General features: G+C 34.1%; 16 protein-coding genes and 1 pseudogene across 17 annotated transcripts, besides 2 other annotated features; 9 read left to right on the plus strand and 8 right to left on the minus strand.

Annotated features, from left to right (window-relative positions):
- Positions 1–1,032: part of a mobile genetic element that runs on past the window's edge.
- On the minus strand, positions 361–696 carry TVAGG3_0045290 (uncharacterized protein; the record flags this gene model as incomplete). The annotated part of the gene is made up of 1 exon (XM_051220867.1): positions 361–696. The coding sequence occupies one exon, from the start codon at positions 694–696 to the stop codon at positions 361–363; it is 336 nt and encodes a 111-aa protein (XP_051105853.1).
- Positions 1,033–1,339: 307 nt separating the features above from the next.
- Positions 1,340–1,741, plus strand: TVAGG3_0045300 (uncharacterized protein; the record flags this gene model as incomplete). The annotated part of the gene is made up of 1 exon (XM_051220868.1): positions 1,340–1,741. One exon carries the CDS (start codon positions 1,340–1,342, stop codon positions 1,739–1,741), a length of 402 nt encoding a protein of 133 aa, XP_051105854.1.
- Positions 1,742–1,760: 19 nt separating this feature from the next.
- On the plus strand, positions 1,761–1,916 carry TVAGG3_0045310 (uncharacterized protein; the record flags this gene model as incomplete). Its single annotated transcript, XM_051220869.1, has 1 exon — positions 1,761–1,916. One exon carries the CDS (start codon positions 1,761–1,763, stop codon positions 1,914–1,916), a length of 156 nt encoding a protein of 51 aa, XP_051105855.1.
- Positions 1,917–1,933: 17 nt separating this feature from the next.
- Positions 1,934–2,518, plus strand: TVAGG3_0045320 (phage tail repeat-like family; the record flags this gene model as incomplete). The annotated part of the gene is made up of 1 exon (XM_051220870.1): positions 1,934–2,518. The coding sequence occupies one exon, from the start codon at positions 1,934–1,936 to the stop codon at positions 2,516–2,518; it is 585 nt and encodes a 194-aa protein (XP_051105856.1).
- A 47-nt stretch (positions 2,519–2,565) lies between these two features.
- TVAGG3_0045330 (His-Me finger endonucleases family) lies at positions 2,566–3,147 on the plus strand (the record flags this gene model as incomplete). Its single annotated transcript, XM_051220871.1, has 1 exon — positions 2,566–3,147. One exon carries the CDS (start codon positions 2,566–2,568, stop codon positions 3,145–3,147), a length of 582 nt encoding a protein of 193 aa, XP_051105857.1.
- A 664-nt stretch (positions 3,148–3,811) lies between these two features.
- Positions 3,812–17,470: a mobile genetic element.
- On the plus strand, positions 4,295–4,990 carry TVAGG3_0045350 (protein of unknown function, DUF4106 family; the record flags this gene model as incomplete). The annotated part of the gene is made up of 1 exon (XM_051220872.1): positions 4,295–4,990. The coding sequence occupies one exon, from the start codon at positions 4,295–4,297 to the stop codon at positions 4,988–4,990; it is 696 nt and encodes a 231-aa protein (XP_051105858.1).
- TVAGG3_0045360 (KilA, N-terminal/APSES-type HTH, DNA-binding family) lies at positions 5,454–6,044 on the minus strand (the record flags this gene model as incomplete). The annotated part of the gene is made up of 1 exon (XM_051220873.1): positions 5,454–6,044. A coding segment is annotated over one exon (591 nt), but the record flags the coding sequence as incomplete, so codon positions are not given.
- TVAGG3_0045370 (organellar and viral DNA polymerase type B) lies at positions 7,399–8,337 on the minus strand (the record flags this gene model as incomplete). Its single annotated transcript, XM_001302371.1, has 1 exon — positions 7,399–8,337. The coding sequence occupies one exon, from the start codon at positions 8,335–8,337 to the stop codon at positions 7,399–7,401; it is 939 nt and encodes a 312-aa protein (XP_001302372.1).
- TVAGG3_0045380 (His-Me finger endonucleases family) lies at positions 9,797–10,381 on the minus strand (the record flags this gene model as incomplete). Its single annotated transcript, XM_051220874.1, has 1 exon — positions 9,797–10,381. The coding sequence occupies one exon, from the start codon at positions 10,379–10,381 to the stop codon at positions 9,797–9,799; it is 585 nt and encodes a 194-aa protein (XP_051105860.1).
- On the minus strand, positions 11,029–11,184 carry TVAGG3_0045390 (uncharacterized protein; the record flags this gene model as incomplete). Its single annotated transcript, XM_051220875.1, has 1 exon — positions 11,029–11,184. The coding sequence occupies one exon, from the start codon at positions 11,182–11,184 to the stop codon at positions 11,029–11,031; it is 156 nt and encodes a 51-aa protein (XP_051105861.1).
- TVAGG3_0045400 (uncharacterized protein) lies at positions 11,204–11,605 on the minus strand (the record flags this gene model as incomplete). The annotated part of the gene is made up of 1 exon (XM_051220876.1): positions 11,204–11,605. The coding sequence occupies one exon, from the start codon at positions 11,603–11,605 to the stop codon at positions 11,204–11,206; it is 402 nt and encodes a 133-aa protein (XP_051105862.1).
- TVAGG3_0045410 lies at positions 11,677–12,518 on the plus strand (annotated as a pseudogene). Its single transcript has one exon. A coding segment is annotated over exon 1 (842 nt).
- TVAGG3_0045420 (phage tail repeat-like family) lies at positions 12,580–12,972 on the minus strand (the record flags this gene model as incomplete). Its single annotated transcript, XM_051220877.1, has 1 exon — positions 12,580–12,972. One exon carries the CDS (start codon positions 12,970–12,972, stop codon positions 12,580–12,582), a length of 393 nt encoding a protein of 130 aa, XP_051105863.1.
- On the plus strand, positions 13,813–14,442 carry TVAGG3_0045430 (uncharacterized protein; the record flags this gene model as incomplete). Its single annotated transcript, XM_051220878.1, has 1 exon — positions 13,813–14,442. A coding segment is annotated over one exon (630 nt), but the record flags the coding sequence as incomplete, so codon positions are not given.
- A 152-nt stretch (positions 17,471–17,622) lies between the features above and the next one.
- Positions 17,623–18,366, minus strand: TVAGG3_0045440 (uncharacterized protein; the record flags this gene model as incomplete). Its single annotated transcript, XM_001302382.1, has 1 exon — positions 17,623–18,366. The coding sequence occupies one exon, from the start codon at positions 18,364–18,366 to the stop codon at positions 17,623–17,625; it is 744 nt and encodes a 247-aa protein (XP_001302383.1).
- A 101-nt stretch (positions 18,367–18,467) lies between these two features.
- TVAGG3_0045450 (carbohydrate binding) lies at positions 18,468–19,771 on the plus strand (the record flags this gene model as incomplete). Its single annotated transcript, XM_001302381.1, has 1 exon — positions 18,883–19,746. The coding sequence occupies one exon, from the start codon at positions 18,883–18,885 to the stop codon at positions 19,744–19,746; it is 864 nt and encodes a 287-aa protein (XP_001302382.1).
- Positions 19,772–20,111: 340 nt separating this feature from the next.
- On the plus strand, positions 20,112–21,269 carry TVAGG3_0045460 (lipid phosphate phosphatase family; the record flags this gene model as incomplete). Its single annotated transcript, XM_001302380.2, has 1 exon — positions 20,482–21,234. The coding sequence occupies one exon, from the start codon at positions 20,482–20,484 to the stop codon at positions 21,232–21,234; it is 753 nt and encodes a 250-aa protein (XP_001302381.1).
- Between the last annotated feature and the right edge of the window lie 95 nt (positions 21,270–21,364).

Consider the following 21,364-nt stretch of genomic DNA (forward strand, 5'->3'; position numbering starts at 1 on the left):
TGGTCTCGGAACTTGGACTCAAATAGTCGACAGGTTTTTGTATTGTGCAAACTCTTCAAAGGAAACAGGTGGAAGTAAAACGATTTCAGGTGCAAATTTACCTGCGCACAGTCACTACATAAATTTAAGTACATCTGAAGCAGGTTTGCATAGTCATAGATTTTGGGATTGGTCAGGAATGACAAAAGGTAAAGGATATGATGTTAAAGAGGACGTTAAGTTTGCTATAAATTGTTACTGGAGTAACACTGAGGTAGGAGGAAGCCATACACATCGCGTTTCAGGGTATACGCAAACAACGGGACAGAGTAAAGACTACATGCCACCTTACATGACAGTTTACGCATGGTATAGAAATGCTTAGTCGTCATTTTCAACTTCTTTAGCATATTCGTCAGGAGTTGTCTTATATTTGTTAGGAACTGTCTTTGAAAGTATACCACCTTGAACTTTGACAAGTTTGAAACGAGGTCTGACAATAGTAGTTTTATCTTCTGCTTGCAGTCTGTACATTTTGCCATGTTTGCCTAAAACTTCATAATATTCTCTTGTATACTTTCTTCTATTTTTACGAACACGAAGGTGAGTACCTGTCGAGTTCCCATTGTTGTCATAGTCAATAGTATTTTCATATGGGTCGCGTTTAGGTATTTCTATTTTTACTTTGTCACCTTTCTGAAGTTTGAAGCCTGGCATTCTTTCTTGTTTGTCTCTTTTGACTAAACTATTAAATATATAGTCTTTCTCTAAGTCAGGGTTGTTTTTCATTTCTTCAGGGGAGTGGTTTCCCAAACCTTTTTGTTTACGGCTATTGTAAATATTTAAAACTTGTCTCATCTTTGCCATGGAGAAATGTCTATACTTGTCGTCATATGACATTTCATCTACCTCGCCGCCTTGTGGTTGGTTTAAGTCTCTTAAGATTTTTATACAACTGTCAATGACACCAAGAGCAGAATGGTTTTGGTCGACAATGAAATATTGGTTTACATTTTTTGAACGCAGATAGTTTTTAATATCGTCTGATTTGAAAAGAACTTTCACAGTCAGATGTCAGTTTTGTTGGATGGTATTTGTCAACGAATATTGTCAAAGCAGTTTTCACATCTAAAATATTTTTGGACTGTAATGGTATGGCTTCACAGTATCTTGTTGTTTTGACCAACAAATATTAGCCAGTATGGTGGTCCATCTTCTCTATACCTCGGAATGTTTTCCAAGATATCCATAAACCAAGCATTTGGTGTTGAACTAAAGATTTTTATCATGAGTGCTTTCTTTGTCGCTTTAGAAACATAGGGGTCCTTGTTCGGATTCGTCATTTTTTACCCTATAAGAAATGGGTTTATTTGGCGCATTAGCAGGAGTTGCATCCAGATTTTTGCCCGCAGTTGGAACAATAGCCAGAGGTGTATTTGGAGTTGGAAGGAAGATTTTGAGTACATTAGGTATACTGAAAGAGAAAGCACAACCTATTATACAAACCGTACAGAAAGGTTGGGAGGTAGCACGAGATGCAGCAAATCTTATTCCAAATCCTGAAACAAGAGGAAAAGTTCAAGGATGGATGGACAATGTAGGAAGACAAGCAGGAAACTACTATAACAAAGCAAATGACTACTATAACCAAGCAGGACACTATATGGACCAAGGTGAAAGATTCTTTAACAGAGGATATAACCATGCACAACAATGGGTAAACAACAACCAACCTCAACCGCCTCAAACTTGGGGAATGTAAAATTTTTTACTGAGATGAAATGAACAATACAGCATTGAGACAAATGGGCTCAAGATGGATTTGTCGGCTTCCAGCAGTTACACAACCACGTGTTTGTCAAGTTCTTCCTATACCTCAGGAAGTTTTAGACCGACTTAAAAAACCTAAACAACCAGTTGAAAACAAAACAAACTAAATTTTTACTGAGATGAAATGACCGAAGAAGTTGAAACGGTAGATTTGACACCACAAACAAAAAGTTCAGAACCATTGTCAAAACCTGTCAAAGAACTTACAGATGAAGAGAAAAATTCAATAATAGAAAGTGCCAGGTCTGGAAATACAAACCCTAACTACAAAGTCACTTTTCATAGAAATGGAACGGCTAGTATCTCAAAAAAGAAACAGACTCTCACAAATAAAATATTGAAGTCTGAAGGAGCTTTCGAGACAACAGATGGAAAAGTTTACTTCACTGACGAACAGTTCATTATAGAACATCTCATTGACTTAGAGTCAAAATATTCTAAACTTTACAACAAACACAAAAAGTTGAAAGGAAAACAAAAACAGATGGCATATGATATTTACGAAGATGTTGACAACACAACCATACCTGCAAGTGAGGTAAAGTCAGAGGAACCAAAAAGTGACGAAAAACCAATAGAAGAAGGTGAGCCAAAAACTGAAGATAAACCAAAACCAAAGTTTAGTCTCCAGACTAAACCAAGTCAACCTTCATTAGCTGGTATGGGTTGGCGTCAAAGACTTATGGTAGCTGGTGGTTATGTTAAGTAAAGGAAAAAACATTTTTTCAAAAAATATATTTTTTTATTTTTATAAAAATGTACGCTGAGTTTGTTGGAGAAGACCGTTGGGAAACTTGTTTGTTAGATGAGAAATATGAAATTCACTGTTGTGAGTCATTTGAAGTCAGAAACAAAAAGACAAAAAGAGTTTTAAGCGAATGGGAGCAAAATAACGGATATGCTAGGATGAGGATTGGTGGAAAACACTATTTTAAACATGTTGTCATTGCAACTCATTTTATACCGAACCCTAACAATTTACCTTTTGTAGACCATATAAACCATATAAGAAACGACAATAGACTTGAAAATTTACGTTGGGTTACTTGTTCTGAAAACAGTAAGAACAGAGGCAAAATTAGAGATATTGTATTCGAATTTGTCGACGAACTAGAAGATGAAACAATTGAAATTACAGACTATGGTAAGCATACGTTTGAGTTTTACTACTATAGCGAAGAACAGGACTCTTTCTACCTTTATACCGGCGTAAACTATAGAAAATTACAAGTATGTTTTACTAATGGCTATGCTTATGTAAACGCTAGAGATACAGATGGAAAAAACGTTAAAATACTTCTTAACAAATTCAAGAAGCTATATGGCATACCATTTTAAAACATTTTTTTAAAAAAAATATTTTTTTATCGATAGAAAAGATGACGAAATATATTTCAGTCAACAAATATATGACAGAAGTCAAAGATAAGTTAGCTCCATTCACATATTTGAATGTTTACTTCTACCATTTTGAAAAGTCTACATTTGACAAAGTTTGGAACATCGAACCAGTTAAGTTTGCTATTGTGACTAAAAATGGTGCGAAATTTGAAGACTTAGACATAGAAGGTTTGTTAGCAGTCAAAGAAAATTTTGACAGAAGGTTTTCAAACCTTAAAGAAGGCAAAGCATACAAACTTGTTATACCTTATGAACCAAAGAAAGCAGACGACTATGAATATTATGAGTCTAAGATAGTTGAAGTTCAAGGTAAATTGGGTAAAAAGATTTAGAGTCTAAGCCGGTGTTTGCTCCTAAAGAGGAAGAGAACATTGACATTGACCCAGAAATGTTTCTAAAAATAAAATTTTATTTTTACATGTCAAATTTCTTTTTCTCTGGAACTGGTTCAGGTTCTTTCTTCTCTTCTTCTACTTTCTTTTCTTTCTTCTCTCTTCTTCTTCTTCTCTGGTGGAGTTATGTCAAACTTCTCAGAACCATATTTTTGTAAAAGTTCTTTGTCCTTTAATAGCTCTTCTATTCTGTTTCCTATTTCATCTTCAAGAACAGCGCATGTGTCTTCTTTGCATTCTAAGAACTTTTGTTGGACTTCATCTTTCCAATCGGCGTCATCTCTGTCAACAAGTCTGTCATTGACAAACTTAAAGACTTCTCTGCCTAATGTTTTATGGTTCTTGTCATATTCCCAGAAACAGAACTTTAGAACAAATTCACCTTTCTTGTTTACACTATGTAAGATTTTATGGTCGACAGATGTTTTGCTGTCAAAAAGCTTGTCTCGAATATAGATAGCGAAATCGCTAGACATTTTCAAAAAGATAAAAATTTTAATTTTTCTAAAAATATGTTAGAAAAAAAGTTTGCTGACATTGACAAGAAATTTGAGAATGTTTTAAACAAGAACAAGAGGAAGTTAGAAAATGCTCAGATAAAACCCATACATGACAAGTTCTTATTTGCTCAGAATGGTATAACAGGTCTAATTGCACCACCTGGGTCGGGTAAGACTTTCACTTATCTTAAAATGGCTGCACAACAACAAGAACTAGATGAGAAGAACCCATTCTATGAGTTAGTTGTCATTTGTTCGACATCTGGTCAATTTGACCAAACCGTAAATTCGTTCAAAGATATTATAAAGAAGTCTAAGTTAGTATGTATAAAGGATACTGAGTTGTTAGATTGGATAAAGAAGTACCAAAGAAGAGTTTTGAAGTACAATGCTATAAATGAGTATGTCAATTCTAAGTTTAAAGACCCAAATGAGGAAATGCAGAGAATATTAGAGAAGAAACACTTCAGAAACAAACAGAAAGAGATAGAATACATTTCGAAGAAATTGCAATCTTACGATTGGAAGACTTACCCTCACAGATGTCTTCTTATCTTAGATGACTTTGCTTCTCATCCTTTGTTAAAGAACAGAGAACAAGACATGTGTCGAATTCTCAAGAAGCTCAGACACTTTAACATCTCTGTTGTCATTTGTGTACAGACAGCCAAGAGTTTAAGTAAGGATGTAAAGAGAATACTGACTGACATAATACTTTTCCCTGGATTGTCCGAAGACGATTTCATGGAACTTATGAAAGAGTCCATGGCAGGTAAGTTTGACAGACATGAACTATGGGAGAAGTATAAAGTCATACAAGACCCTCATACTTCTTTCAGAATTCACATCTACGCGAACAAAGTTCAAATTGTAAAAAGTCAAGCTTGAAAAATGTAAGTGTTTAGTCTTAGTCTGTTGTGGTGCTGGGGCTGTCGGTTCTTCTGGCTTTGGAAGACATTCAGGAAGAGGAACGTCGGACATTCGTTTGTGTCCTGTCGGAAGGAAGGACTTTTCCTGTTGGAAGGAAGGACTCGGAATGTCGGAAGGAAGGACTCGGAATGTCGGAAGGAAAAACTCGGAATGTCGGAAGGAAAAACTTTTTCTGAAGTTCGACCAAAAAGTTCTCAATTTTCGAAAATTTGAATGGTTTACGGACGAACAACAGGAAATTTTTTTCCAGTTGTCGGGAAATTTTTTTCCAGTTGTCGGGAAATTTTTTTCTTGTCTGAAGGAAGAACTTGGAATGTCGGATGGAAGGACTCGGAATGCCAGAAGGATTTGACGAGGCAATTGACCTTATAGAGCTACCTGAGCCATCTTTGGTGTCAAGCTTGAAAAATAAAGAGTTCATTTACTCTGCTTGTTTGAAGTTGTCAAAATACTCTGTTATCTTTTCCTTCAGTAGCGGTAAATCTTCTTTGAATGTAAGTATTGTACAACCTTTCATATCATAGTGTGTTTGAGGTAACGTATCTTGAACTATCTGTTTAACATCTTCATTTGGTGTCATTGAAATCGGTAAGTTTTCGCGATAGAACCAATTTCTGTCAGATTTGTAAATCTTAGCTAAGTCGTAAAAGCTTTTGTTGTTTCTTCTGACTAAATGCAACATAACCATATCTCTGTCTTCTTCATTTTCCATCTCTTCAGTGTAAATCATATACTTATAGTTCTTTTCCTTTCCTTTTGGTACCGAACGTGGTATTCTTTTCTGTATGTTTTTGTCTTTTGCTTCAAGCTTGTTTTCCATCTCTTCACGTTCTTGTCTATGAATTTCGTCAAGAAGTTTACAAACATACCAAGCATAACGAGGCGAAGCCCACATTGCAACAGCATTTACAAGAAGTCTATGTACATACCAACCTCTCAAACCGTTTGGCAATTTTTCACGATTTTCATGAGTTTTAGGCGAGTAAGATTTTTTACTTACTCGCTGTTCTTCACTGTTTTCAGAAAAAAAGTATGTCTCGCTGTGCTTCGCTCAAAAATTCTTGTGTGCTTTGGTTCCTAAACCAGTCTTGTGGTTTCTTAGTATCTGGAGCAAAACATGCTGTCAAAATACTTTGCATTTGGTACATATCGTCTTTGACCGAACGAATGAGACGGAGTTGTTTGTTAAACTGAACCCACTCATATTCTTCATTTTATAGCTTCATGAACGATAGCAGTTGTTGTGTTCTCTGTTGTTGACATATCTGTCCTTACATACAAAATAAAAAAATAAAAAAAAATAAAATTAACTTTATTTTCTATCTTGTATAAAAGACCAAAAATAAACGCTTTACATGTATTTTTCAGCAACTTCGTCAAATAATTTTATAGCACTATCTATCTCATCTACTTCAAACGTTTCTTTACCTTTTATGGGAGCACCATACATTTTCTCAAACTTTTCAAGTAGTTCTGTTTCTGCAGCTCTCATATCGTTAACAAACACAACCTTGACTCTATTGACTGTACTGTCATATCTTTTAGTTATATTAAATGTTCTTCCTATCTTATATCTCTTTGTATTGAAGTCCTTCGGTTTCTGAACGATATAAAGTAAGCCTTCACTGCAACGTTCAGTATCGAATGAACCATATGTTATGAAATTATATCCAACAACTGGGTCAATCCAGAACAAAACTAGTGGTATAAGACTTTTGTCTATAAGATATGCTGTAGTTCCATGAAATCTTACCGATATCAAAAGCTCAGGATTTCTTGTCAAAATTTTCTGACTAGAAGCATTTCTAACCCAGTCCTTTGCTCTCTTTCCAGATGGTGTTAAAATGTCTGACAAAGAATATTTTTTGTATTTCTTTGAGTATCTTACGTTTAAATCACCAATTCTAACCACTTTGGTCTCATTGTCTATCTTTTTAACTGTTTCAAACTCAGTGTTTGTCATTTCCTGTTCTTACATACAAAATAAAAAAAATATTTTAAAAAAACTAGCTTTTATTTTATTTTTTCTATCTTGTATAAAAGATATGATTTCATAGAATTTTTTTACGAAGTGTAAAAGTTCTCTTCGTCAAAAATAACAGTTATATAATGAAATTTGGTCATTTTTTCAGCAAAAATATATTTTAGGTGAAGAGGTGAGATTTCACCTGTTTTTTCACCTAATTTTTCACCTCATGAATTTTCATGATTTCATCGTACATGTTTTGTCAAGACTTCTTCGTACATGAATTTTCATGATTTCATCGTAAATGTTTTGTCAAAACTTCTTCGTAATGAGCGTAAATGACCCAAAAATATATTTTAGGTGAAGAGGTGAGATTTCACCTCTTTTTTCACCTGTTATTTTATAAGCGTTTTACATGAATTGTATGATGTATATTTGAAATCCTAAACAGTTTTGTAGCTTCTATTTCTTCTGTCAGTATATCGAATGTTTTAACGATACCGAAAGTTTCTTTATACTTCTTCTTGACGTCAGATAATAGGAAATCGTCAGCAGTTGGATAGTTTTTGTTCAGAAATTCTAACATGTCCATTTTATTTTCTGCTGGCTTTTCTGCTTCTTTCTTTAAATCTGCATAGTCGTTTCTCATTCTTTCTATCTCTTTGACGGAGTAGTTATATTTCCTCATTGCTGCTTTACATTTTGAACATTGCGGGTTCATTTTTGCATTGTACATTGAAACCTTACCTGCTAAAACAACTAAGGCGTCAATGGTTTTCTTTAACTCAAAAGTTGCGGGTTTTATTTGTCCGTTCCATACCTTACCTCTTCTATCTTTATCTCTTATTTCCCATACACATTTTGCAGCTAACGAAACAAAGTTGTCGTAGGTCTTAAACTCCCCAGATTTATATATGTCAGAAACATTCTTATATACCATGTCGCAATCTTTGTCCATAACTTTATGGTTGCAATGAAATCCTAGAAACTCATAGTTTACCTTTCGTATGAACTTCTTTATTTCTACTGAGTCAGTTGCTTTGACTTCTATTTCATCGAATTCAGGAATAGTAAGCTTTTGTTGTTGGATTTCAGGAAGTTTAGGTAGATGGTCAATAATATCCTGCATTTCATAAAGATACTGTTCATTTGTTTCATCTTTCGCACTACAGTCTAAATTACTTGTTAACAATTCCTGCTTTATCTTCTGGATTTTTGTTTCGAAAGTATATGAAGAAGGAATGAAGCTTTTCATCTCTACCAACATTGAAGTTGGGTTCATGACTAACGAGTTTGGTGCTGTAGTTGTTTGTATTGTTGTTGTGCCGATTGTTGACATTTCTGTTCTTACATACAAAATAAAAAAATAAATAAAAATAAAACTAACTTTATTTTTTCTATCTTAAGGAAATTCATGAAAATTCATGAAAATTCATGAAAATTCACGAGGGTGAAAAAACAGGTGAAAAAAGAGGTGAAATCTCACCTCTTCACCTAAACATTATTTTTCGGTCATTTACGCTCATTACGATGAAGTCTTGACAAAACATTTACGAAGAAGTTTCGACAAAACATATACGATGAAATCATGAGGTGAGAAAACAGGTGAGAAAACGGGTGAAATCTCACCTGGTCGCCTAAAATATATTTTTTTCTATCTTAAGGAAATTCATGAAAATTCACCTGTTGTTACTATAAAAGCAACCCGCTGTTTTCCGCGGGTTGGTATATTCTTCACAAAATGCTTGTTTTGAGGTCGAGCCACTTTTGGCTCCACCTCTTTTTTCAACCAAAAACTCATTTTTGTCGAATTCAGCACAAAATTCATGAAAATTCATGAGGGTAGAAAAGAGGGTAGAAGACAGGTTACATCTAACCATCTACCCTAAAATATATTTTTCAATACTTTTTCAGCACTTCTCCGTAGTTATATATGAAAGACAATTCGAGATAAAAGTCGTAGTACAATGGAACAATATGTTGCACACCATTTGTTGTGAACCAAACTTGAAAGTCAGAGAAACTGTTACTAGGTGGTTCGTAGAATTTAGAAGCAAAGTCATAAAAGTCCTTACCAATACAAAGAAAACTATTGTTGCTTGAACTGAAACTTGCATGACACATGACATTTTGAGGGTCAAACACGTTTCTATAAACTATCAAATCTGTTGGTGGGCGTATAAACCAGAACGGACCGTCAGGTGGTAATGGTTCGTTCTGGTTTAGTAACCGAAGAAATTGTGCCCAAGAACGTTTGTCTACTTGCCAAAATAAAAACTGTGTATCTCTTGGAGGGTTAATTTCAATCTTTTGAAATGAAACGGTGGAGTTCATCTTGTCATATTCTAGTTTCAGATAGTATGTTCCATTTAGTAAAGAGTCGTATTTTTCTTGAAATTCCCAATAATATTTGTTTATTTGAGTTTGAAAGTCATTTAGAGTCTTCTCAAGACTTTCGTCTGAACGAACCGTAAAGATTCTCATTTCGTCAAATTTGTCTAGTAGACCGTCAGAACCTCTATACTGACCGTGAAAATATACTGCAAACATAAACGCGTTAGTTCTTTTTGAAAACAAAACTCTTCTAAATCCTATTGCCTTTGCATCTGAAGGACTTTGAAGCCAACGAATTGGAAAGTCAAAGCGGTAGGAGCCGGATGAAATTTCTTCATCTGATATAGTCCTACCGGCATTTGTGAAGATATAGTCTAACGGTTTTGTATCTGCTACTTTTGTTCTTTGTTTTTCAACCTGAAACATTTAATATATGTAAAAATATACTGTTTTTAAAAAATGTTTTAAAATGGTATGCCATATAGCTTCTTGAATTTGTTGAGAAATATATGAACGTGTTTTCCATCTGTATCTCTAGTGTTTACATAAGCATAGCCCGCCTTAGTAAAACATACTTGTAATTTTCTATAGTTTACGCCGGTATAAAGGTAGAAAGAGTCCTGTTCTTCGCTATAGTAGTAAAACTCAAACGTATGCTTACCATAGTCTGTAATTTCAATTGCTTCATCTTCTAGTTCGTCGACAAATTCGAATACAATATCTCTAAATTTGCCTATGTTCTTACTGTTTTCAGAACAAGTGACCCAGCGTAAGTTTTCAAGTCTATTGTCGTTTCTTATATGGTTTATGTGGTCTACAAAAGGTAGATTGTTAGGATTCGGTATAAAATGAGTTGCAATGACAACATGTTTAAAATAGTGTTTTCCACCAATCCTCATCCTAGCATATCCGTCATTTTGCTCCCATTCGCTTAAAACTCTTTTTGTCTTTTTGTTTCTGACTTCAAATGACTCACAACAGTGAATTTCATATTTCTCATCTAACAAACAAGTTTCCCAACGGTCTTCTCCAACAAACTCAGCGTACATTTTTATAAAAATAAAAAAATATATTTTTTTGAAAAAATTTTTTCCTTTACTTAACATAACCACCAGCTACCATAAGTCTTTGACGCCAACCCATACCAGCTAATGAAGGTTGACTTGGTTTAGTCTGGAGACTAAACTTTGGTTTTGGTTTATCTTCAGTTTTTGGCTCACCTTCTTCTATTGGTTTTTTCGTCACTTTTTGGTTCCTCTGACTTTACCTCACTTGCAGGTATGGTTGTGTTGTCAACATCTTCGTAAATATCATATGCCATCTGTTTTGTTTCCTTTCAACTTTTTGTGTTTGTTGTAAAGTTTAGAATATTTTGACTCTAAGTCAATGAGATGTTCTATAATGAACTGTTCGTCAGTGAAGTAAACTTTTCCATCTGTTGTCTCGAAAGCTCCTTCAGACTTCAATATTTTATTTGTGAGAGTCTGTTTCTTTTTTGAGATACTAGCCGTTCCATTTCTATGAAAAGTGACTTTGTAGTTAGGGTTTGTATTTCCAGACCTGGCACTTTCTATTATTGAATTTTTCTCTTCATCTGTAAGTTCTTTGACAGTTTTGACAATGGTTCTGAACTTTTTGTTTGTGGTGTCAAATCTACCGTTTCAACTTCTTCGGTCATTTCATCTCAGTAAAAATTTTAGTTTGTTTTGTTTTCAACTGGTTGTTTAGGTTTTTTAAGTCGGTCTAAAACTTCCTGAGGTATAGGAAGAACTTGACAAACACGTGGTTGTGTAACTGCTGGAAGCCGACAAATCCATCTTGAGCCCATTTGTCTCAATGCTGTATTGTTCATTTCATCTCAGTAAAAAATTTTACATTCCCCAAGTTTGAGGCGGTTGAGGTTGGTTGTTGTTTACCCATTGTTGTGCATGGTTATATCCTCTGTTAAAGAATCTTTCACCTTGGTCCATATAGTGTCCTGCTTGGTTATAGTAGTCATTTGCTTTGTTATAGTAGTTTCCTGCTTGTCTTCCTACATTGTCCATCCATCCTTGAACTTTTCCTCTTGTTTCAGGATTTGGAATAAGATTTGCTGCATCTCGTGCTACCTCCCAACCTTTCTGTACGGTTTGTATAATAGGTTGTGCTTTCTCTTTCAGTATACCTAATGTACTCAAAATCTTCCTTCCAACTCCAAATACACCTCTGGCTATTGTTCCAACTGCGGGCAAAAATCTGGATGCAACTCCTGCTAATGCGCCAAATAAACCCATTTCTTATAGGGTAAAAAATGACGAATCCGAACAAGGACCCCTATGTTTCTAAAGCGACAAAGAAAGCACTCATGATAAAAATCTTTAGTTCAACACCAAATGCTTGGTTTATGGATATCTTGGAAAACATTCCGAGGTATAGAGAAGATGGACCACCATACTGGCTAATATTTGTTGGTCAAAACACAAGATACTGTGAAGCCATACCATTACAGTCCAAAAATATTTTAGATGTGAAAACTGCTTTGACAATATTCGTTGACAAATACCATCCAACAAAACTGACATCTGACTGTGAAAGTTCTTTCAAATCAGACGATATTAAAAACTATCTGCGTTCAAAAAATGTAAACCAATATTTCATTGTCGACCAAAACCATTCTGCTCTTGGTGTCATTGACAGTTTGTATAAAAATCTTAAGAGACTTAAACCAACCACAAGGCGGCGAGGTAGATGAAATGTCATATGACGACAAGTATAGACATTTCTCCATGGCAAAGATGAGACAAGTTTTAAATATTTACAATAGCCGTAAACAAAAAGGTTTGGGAAACCACTCCCCTGAAGAAATGAAAAACAACCCTGACTTAGAGAAAGACTATATATTTAATAGTTTAGTCAAAAGAGACAAACAAGAAAGAATGCCAGGCTTCAAACTTCAGAAAGGTGACAAAGTAAAAATAGAAATACCTAAACGCGACCCATATGAAAATACTATTGACTATGACAACAATGGGAACTCGACAGGTACTCACCTTCGTGTTCGTAAAAATAGAAGAAAGTATACAAGAGAATATTATGAAGTTTTAGGCAAACATGGCAAAATGTACAGACTGCAAGCAGAAGATAAAACTACTATTGTCAGACCTCGTTTCAAACTTGTCAAAGTTCAAGGTGGTATACTTTCAAAGACAGTTCCTAACAAATATAAGACAACTCCTGACGAATATGCTAAAGAAGTTGAAAATGACGACTAAGCATTTCTATACCATGCGTAAACTGTCATGTAAGGTGGCATGTAGTCTTTACTCTGTCCCGTTGTTTGCGTATACCCTGAAACGCGATGTGTATGGCTTCCTCCTACCTCAGTGTTACTCCAGTAACAATTTATAGCAAACTTAACGTCCTCTTTAACATCATATCCTTTACCTTTTGTCATTCCTGACCAATCCCAAAATCTATGACTATGCAAACCTGCTTCAGATGTACTTAAATTTATGTAGTGACTGTGCGCAGGTAAATTTGCACCTGAAATCGTTTTACTTCCACCTGTTTCCTTTGAAGAGTTTGCACAATACAAAAACCTGTCGACTATTTGAGTCCAAGTTCCAAAACCAAGTACTACTTCTGGTTTGGTAGAGTTCATTGACGTGTAAATAGAACCTATAGGATATACTGTTTGAAGTATTTCTGTCTTTAACGTTTGAAGCTCTGTTTTGTCAGCTTTTTTATCATATAAATCTTGAGCAGTGAATTTAACTTTGTTTTCATCCTCCATGACATAGACATTTCCACATCTAATGTCTTTATCCGATGTTAAACCTTGTGGAAAGTTAGGAGGTTTCCAATTTAATACATCCCCAGTTTCTTCAACCGTTCCTTCAATATTTTCTATACCAACAGTTGCGAAGAAATCGTGTGTATGTCCAACGTCACTTTTCTTGTTTAAGGTTTCTTGTAAGTTTGTAATATTTGCAATGGTATGTGTATGAGTCTTTTTAGAATATTCTTTGTCAGCTCTTGTCACTTCACTTGACATTTTATTGTCAACATATGTTTTATCCGCTTTGTCATCTAACATTTCTTGAAGTTCATCTACGTCATAGATGTTATGTGTATGATGTTTTTGTGGGTATGTTCTATCTGTCCATGCGAGAATATAGTCTCTTGTTGCATCTACATACTCTTTGTCAGCTTTGTTGTCAATATCTGCTTTCAAAAGAAGTTCATCTATAGGTTTCTCGTTTAAAGTTCTTTTTGTTGGATTTATACAAACAGTATGGTTCTTACTGTCTTGAAACAGAAACTCGTCTGTCATTGGGTTTATCGTCAGTTTTAAGTTTCCTTCTTTCAATGACTCAGATATCTTAGAATAGTTTGAAAAGTTTGTTGTGTTCTTATTTAGAGCTTGCAAAATGAGTTGTCGGTTGTGTTGTATTTCTCTCATAGACGCTGTTTCTTTCGACATTTTTATTCTAGATAAAATATGCTTTCAATAGAAAAAGAAAATTCAAGAGTTGCTACAACTAAACCATTAGATGAACTTTTTACGAATGTCGGTCAAAAGTTTGAGACAGAGACCGTAAAGCATGAAGGCTATCGTTTTGACTACCCGTTAAGATGGTTAAGAGACCCATCCGTCACAAAAGCTATTGGCTTTCGTAGAATGAAGTTCATTTCAGAAGCCATACATGGTTTCCCATTTACGGTCGCTTTTGAAATTCGATACTATAACAAAGAAAAACGTACGTATGAGAAATTTGAACAGGGAAAACTTTTACAAGTGAATTTGCTTGTAAACTTAGAAACAACTCTTCAAGCTTTTCAAGAAAAAATAAACGATATCTATATCGAATATGCAAACCAGTTTAACATTGACGAAGGAGAGTACCATCTCGATATTTTATATGACAGGAAAAATGCAACTGTTAAAATCAATAGAATAGAAGACCTTGGAGAAAACGTTTATATTTCTACAAAATATAACAACTTGGCATGGTATAGATTTTTGAGGATGTTAAATCAGCCTGCAGCATATCCAGTACACCCAGACTTTTATGAAGTCGAAAACCCTAATGGAACATATGAAAATGTTTTCGACTCAGATGCTATTATAGTTCATGCTTCATTTTCTGGCGCACAAAACTCTTTTTTATGCTTGGCAAATGACTTTTACGAAAAACCTACAAAGCTATATGAACCGCCGAGTGGAAGTATTTCAGACTTTCAAGTATGGTTTACTACAGATGGAAGAAAGAGAATAATTCCATTATACCACGCGTTTTACTTAGAACTTAGTCTCATATACAACTACTATCGAACGGTAAAAATATAATTTTAATACGGTTGAGGTGTTGGATTTGGTTGCCAACTAGACTGTGGTGCAGGTTCAGGCTGTTGTATAACAGGAGCTTGTTCGTTCATTTAGGTATAATACCAACGAACTGACCTACTCTTTTACCAATATTTTTGACACCGTTCCAAATTCCTCTTCCGACAGATTTTATTCCATTCCATATACCTCTTCCAACATTTCGAAAGAAGTTTCCTATTCTTCCAAAGAAACCCATTTTACTATATGTAAAAATCTAATGTCCGCCTAGTCTCTTACGTTTCCTGTTGAGTTCCATTGCATTCTTTAACTGGAGCTCATACATTCTGTTTCTCCTCTGGTAGAAAACATACTCTGGGTCAACTCCTGTGTTCGCGTCATCTGCATAAAGTTGTTTATATCCCACTTCGGGGTTTGTATAAAACTCTTTCCATCTCATATTTGCATACCATGGTGGCAAACCTAACGCAGCGTCATTTGACATGGCAGTTTGCATTTGTACATCTGTTGGCACTTGACCATAGTTTGCCATTGCAGTTTGTATTCTAACTTCATTTGGAATATTCTCTGGGTTTGGTTGTCCAGGTTGCTGTGCATTCGCTAAGTTCTGTGCGTCCATTTAATATTAGATAAAAATATCTCTTACGAGTACATATACTGGACATTTGCAGGCATTGGTTCATCTTCATATTCTCTATATCTTTCTGCCACGTCAAATAAGTAAATGACACAATGGAAAAAACCTAAAACAAGTAGTCCTATTTCAAACCACATTTACTTACCAATAAAATTTCTTTGTTATGACACTTTTTCCGGTTTATAGGACCTCTCTCATATTCTCTTGTCGTATCTAAACTCATAGTCATGTATGTCCTCTAACCATCTCATGACACTTTCCAAACCACTTTTATCGGATGTAAAGTAAAAGCATGGATGGTTATGTAAAACGTCTAAAGTTTCTAAAGAGTCTCTCAAAGTCCAGTCTACTTGGTATTGAAAATCGTATGTGTTATAGAACGGCGGGTCCACTATAAAGAAAACATTTTCCTTGTTTTTATATTTTTCATACAACTCTGTCCAATGACATCTCACAAACTCTATACCCTCAGTATATTTTTCTATGTTCTCTTTGAAAACATTTGTATAGTTAAGATATAAAACGTTTGACATAAGTGTTTCAATGTCATGAACTCTTATAGAACCACTATACAATAGTCTAGAAGATATACTATCCCAGTCAATATACTCTGCTTTTTTCAAAACCTCTCTGACAATATTTTTCTTATCTAATGGTATACGTTCCATCTTACCTATAGGTATCTTTTCTTTTAACTCTTTCAATATTTTGTTTGTGTCTGGTATATGTTTGAGACGGTTCATATAGTTGTCGAAGTCATTGCATATAATCTTTGAGTCTGGGAATATTGTATGGCACAAATGGGATATATAGAAACTTCCACCGAACAAATCTACAAATGTTAGACCATTCGGTAGTTTCTTAAGTTCTCTCAATAGAATATCTTTACATCTACTCTTATTTCCAAAGAAGGGTAACGGTGGTTTTGTAAAATTCATTTTATATATATAATAAAAATGTTTTTTCCTGAAAAGTGACAGAAAAGTGACAAAACATGAAAACATATATATTTTGTGAAAAGCTCCTGGAAGACCCGTATATAAGAACTTCAGATGGAACACATACTTTTTCAGTAAGGACATATGAGGTGAGATGTCACCTGTTTTCTCACCTCATTTCTCACCCGTTGAATTTTCATGAATTTCTTCGTAAAGACTTTATTGTGACTTCTTCGTAAAGACTTTGTTGAGATTTCTTCGTAAAGACTTTGTTGAGATTTCTTCGTAAATGACCCAAAAATATATTTTAGGTGAAGAGGTGAGATTTCACCTCTTTTTTCACCTCATTTCTCACCTCTTGAATTTTCATGAATTTCTTCGTAAAGACTTTGTTAAGACTTCTTCATCTAATTTCTCATGAACTTTCTTGTCTATGTTTTGTTGAGATTTCTTCGTAAAGACTTTGTTGAGATTTCTTCGTAAATGACCCTAGTAGTATATTTTGGTGTAAATTTCATGAAAATTCAACGGGTGAAAAATTAGGTGAAAAAACAGGTGAAATCTCACCTCTTCACCTAAAATATATTTTTGGTGTAAATTTCATGAAAATTCAAGAGGGTGAAAAATTAGGTGAAAAAACAGGTGAAATCTCACCTCTTCACCTAAACATTATTTTTGGTGTAAATTTCATGAAAATTCAACGGGTGAAAAAAGAGGTGAAAAAACAGGTGAAATCTCACCTCTTCACCTAAACATTATTTTTGGTTCATTTACACTCGTTACGAAGAAGTCTTGACAAAACATTTACGTTCATGTTTGACAAAACATTTACGAAGAAGTCTTGACAAAACATTTACGAAGAAGTCTTGACAAAACATTTACGAAGAAGAAGTCTTGACAAAACATTTACGAAGAAATCATGACAAAACATTTACGATGAAGTCTTGACAAAACATTTACGAAGAAGTCTTGACAAAACATTTACGAAGAAGTCTTGACAAAACATTTACGAAGAAGTCTTGACAAAACATGAAAACATATATAATTTGTGAAAAGCTCCTGGAAGACCTCCGAATAAAAACTTCATTTATGTGGGCTAGAAGGCACGAAGTGCCTGGAAGGTCACCCAAAAAAAAAAAAAAAACTTCATTATACTCATTCATCCTCAGGGCTAGAAGGCACGAAGTGCCTGGAAGCCCCACTACCTTTTTTTTTTTTTTTTTTTTTTTTTTTTTTTTTTCAAAGGCATCCAAAATTCCCTATGAAATTTATGTAATCTATCATTCAGCAAAAATAACAAGTTATTTAATAATTGAAACAATTTATTCGGTAGAAATAATAAAAGGTTGGGTAACCAAAATGTATATAACTTGAGTATGCAATTTAACTTTAATATGTCTTCTCTTTAGGTGTAAAAATGTCATCTGCAAGAACAGCAAATTCCATTGATGCATAGAGAACTGCGATGACAAGACCAACTGGTTTATATGGGAGTACACCAAATACGATCATTGCTGGAGTTTCTTCTGTCAATAAAAAGAAAATTACAAAAGCAGAAATGATTCTGAGAAAAGCCGTTCCACGAGTGAATGGAGAATCAGTTCCTTTAATGAAGAATTTGAAAATTCTTTCAATTGCAATGTCAGAGATTGATAATAAAATTCCGCATACTAAAGCTGATTCCCATGAAATTTTGCGTGTCTCATCAGTATAGTAATGTAATATTCTCATCATGTTAAATGTGTGTAATGGTGCTGCTATTAATCCTAGATATTTTTTGAATTTTTGAAGGAGTGATGATGTATATATCTCAGTTATTGCCCATAATAATATGCAAAGATAAACTGAGTAAAGTGATTGCTTGAGTGGTGACTCTTTTCCAATGAAAAATGCTGATAATTCTGTTGGAACAAATGTCATTAATGCAGTTAACACAAAACTAAGTGGAATTCGGAATTTCTTACCATCTGTTGCTTTGGATGCTACACAAATTGCCCACAAGCAATTTGATGTAAACCAAAATGGAAATTGAGGAGTTTCAAAAATGAGTTGATAAATACGTGGTAATATAGTGTTGTAAATGATCTGTCTTGCATGATCATATCTTTGTTGAGCAATATTGTTTGCGTTCATTTGGCCAAGTCTAAAATCTTCTAATTTAAAAAATTTTGAGGGTGATCGAAAAGTGTATTAGACCCTAAATTGGATAATCTCAATATAAAAATTTTACCTTTATTCTTTAGCTCAATCAAATCATTTGAGCAATCTCCTGACTTAATACCACCCTTCTATCCTAATTCTAGGAATCAAATCGGGTATTGGAATATTGGTGGCGCTGCTATTATCGAAGAAGGAACAATTATTCTTGCACCACCAATACAATATAGAAAAGGTTCCGCATGGAGTGCTTTACCACTTCCCTCCGGTAATTGGCAAATTACTTTTGATCTCAAAATTAGCCAAGGAAATGGAGGAGGTGGATTTGCGATTCCAATTATAGCAAAGCATAGTTCTGATGGTTCATTTTATGGAATATCCGATAAATTTAGCGGAATCGTATTGGTTGGTGCTGTATTTGCTGATAATGAAGGAAATCCTGTTTTACATTATAATATTTATCAGTCTGACGGCTCTAAAACATTTAAGGTAATGCAAGACATAGATCCTTGTCTGAAATCGATCCCACTTGATAACGAACATTTCAAAGTTACGCTATCAATTTTCAATAAATCTATAAACGTAACACATACAGACGCAAAAGACCAAAAAGTATTAATAGTAGATACTCCTATTACTGTTGATATATCGAAGTGCTGGATTGGCATTACAGCAATGTGTGATGATTATACATCAAGAATAGAATTGTTTAATGCAACATATAATACAAATGATATAATTAGCAATCGAAGAAAGCAAGCATGGACATTCCAAGGAATGCCAATTTCAACATCTTCAACAGTTCAACCAGAAAAGATAGAAAAACTACGCAATCCCTCATTCCTTATAATGAGGAATGAGCTTAAATCATACGAAACTACGAAAGGTGACTTAAAAGCCGCAAACAAAACAATTGAAGATTATCTCAAAATTACAGCAGAATTTGCAGAAGTCATTGACGAAGTTGCAACATATGGACAACTCAATGACTTCATTACCAACACTTTAGTGCCATACACTGACTCCTGGCACCGAAGAACGTTCAAGATTATGGATGCAGTTGCCAAAGCAAACAAAATCATGTCGGTTTCACTTAACGAGACACAATCTCTACTTTATTCATTCAATCAGACAGTAAATTTGTCTTTAGCAAAAGCAAGGACAAAAATTTCTTCAATTAAAGATATTTTGCTTGAAGAATCGGAAATACAATTCATTGACCAGATTATGACAGTCAAGAAGTCTGTTTCTCCAATTGTAAATTATTTAATTTATATTAGTGCTGCAGAAGTCATCGGATTGATTGCCTTTGGCTTCATACAGTGCACTCCTTGGTTCAGGCATAAATATATGTAAGAATATTTTATAATTTCGAATAAATTTTATTATTATTTTTGTTTTTTTCACATTCTATCAATATTTATGTTTCATTTATTATCTATTTTCTTCTGGAATATTTCCAATAATTATATCTTTTGCATAATGATCTGAAAATTATCTTGTTAAGGCGTCATAGCCTTTTATCTTCGTAAATGAAAGCAGTCTCAAACTAAAGGCTGCTGATAATACTTGTTATATTGGCAACAGAAGAGTTTAAAATTAAGTTTATTATATAATTATGAGCATGTATGGACTAAATAGTATAGTTGATATATTGACATTATATGAAATGATAGATTTGTCTTCAATATTTTTTTTACTGGAACCTTAAATATTGAAGGGGAAAAACGGCTTGACATAGCCATTATTTTTTAGGTAAGACTTCAAAAAAGTATGTACGCTTACTGGAGGTGAAGAGTTTACACGACGGTCTGCTGAACAATGCTGAATATCGTGTCTCAGATCCCCAAACTTTTTTAAAAAACAATTTCTAACACACAGAAAGAATAAGATCATTCTTAATTACAAATTTGTAGGTAACCAATTAGCCTATCAATATCATTAGGTATATGAGTCTGTTATTTAACATTTAAAGACTTTCATGAATAAACCTTTTTATATTTTTAAAAGTTTTTCTTTTTTTGCCATTTTTTGGTTTACGTGTCAAAAAGTCCAATAAAAAAATACTCAGTCTAAAAAGTGACAATAATAATGGGACTGACGATTTTTTGGAGCCGCCTCAATAGATTTTCAGTCTTTGACTTTATATTAACAGGTGTATTTATAACTGCATCAATAATTATCCAAAATATTGCAATACATGATGATTATGTCCCTGGATTATTGTTTGATACAACACAAATTCAACACACACAAACAATTCCAACAGTAATTCATTACTCATTTATATTTTTCGTTTTCCCACTCTTTATTACACTTATTTGGGCAGCATTAGTCTTCGATTATACAATTGTAAACTTAATATCAGCATATTCTTTCAATATTGCATTTGCTTCATTCGTCGCCGCATTATTATCATTCATGATTGCTAGACCAAGACCAGATACACTCACAATTTGTGGTGGTCAAGGCGCATATTCAGATTGTCTTGCAAAACTATCGAAGAAGCAAGCAAACTGGCAATTCAGATCTCTACCATCAGTCACGGTTACCGAATCATTTGCATCAGGTGGCTTCGCCAGTCTTCTTTTGTTTGATATTTGGCATTCAACTCCTGCTTTTGTAATGACGTTGAAATTCTTCCCTCTTATCTACCCAATTGCTGTTGCGGCAATTGATATATGTGACAGAGTTTCTCATGTTGACGATATCGTTCTTTCTGCTTTTATCGGCGCTATTGTCACAATGTTTACTTACAGCACGTTTAAGACAGGACAGAAATTGATTATCCGTCCAAACCAACCACGTAACGACGTTCTTAGTGTTGTTACTAGCTATGTATAATTTATATTTTAGAAATTTTGTTAATTAAACACTATTTATAATAATTTTCTCCCATGTTTTAGATATCTCGGCAAAAAGAAATTTGGGAAATTTCAATTCGATTTCATATTTCCTTTTTTCTTTTGGCAAA

Source organism: Trichomonas vaginalis, chromosome IV, assembly GCF_026262505.1.
Source record: "Trichomonas vaginalis G3 chromosome IV, whole genome shotgun sequence".
Taxonomy (NCBI): Eukaryota; Parabasalia; order Trichomonadida; family Trichomonadidae; genus Trichomonas; species Trichomonas vaginalis.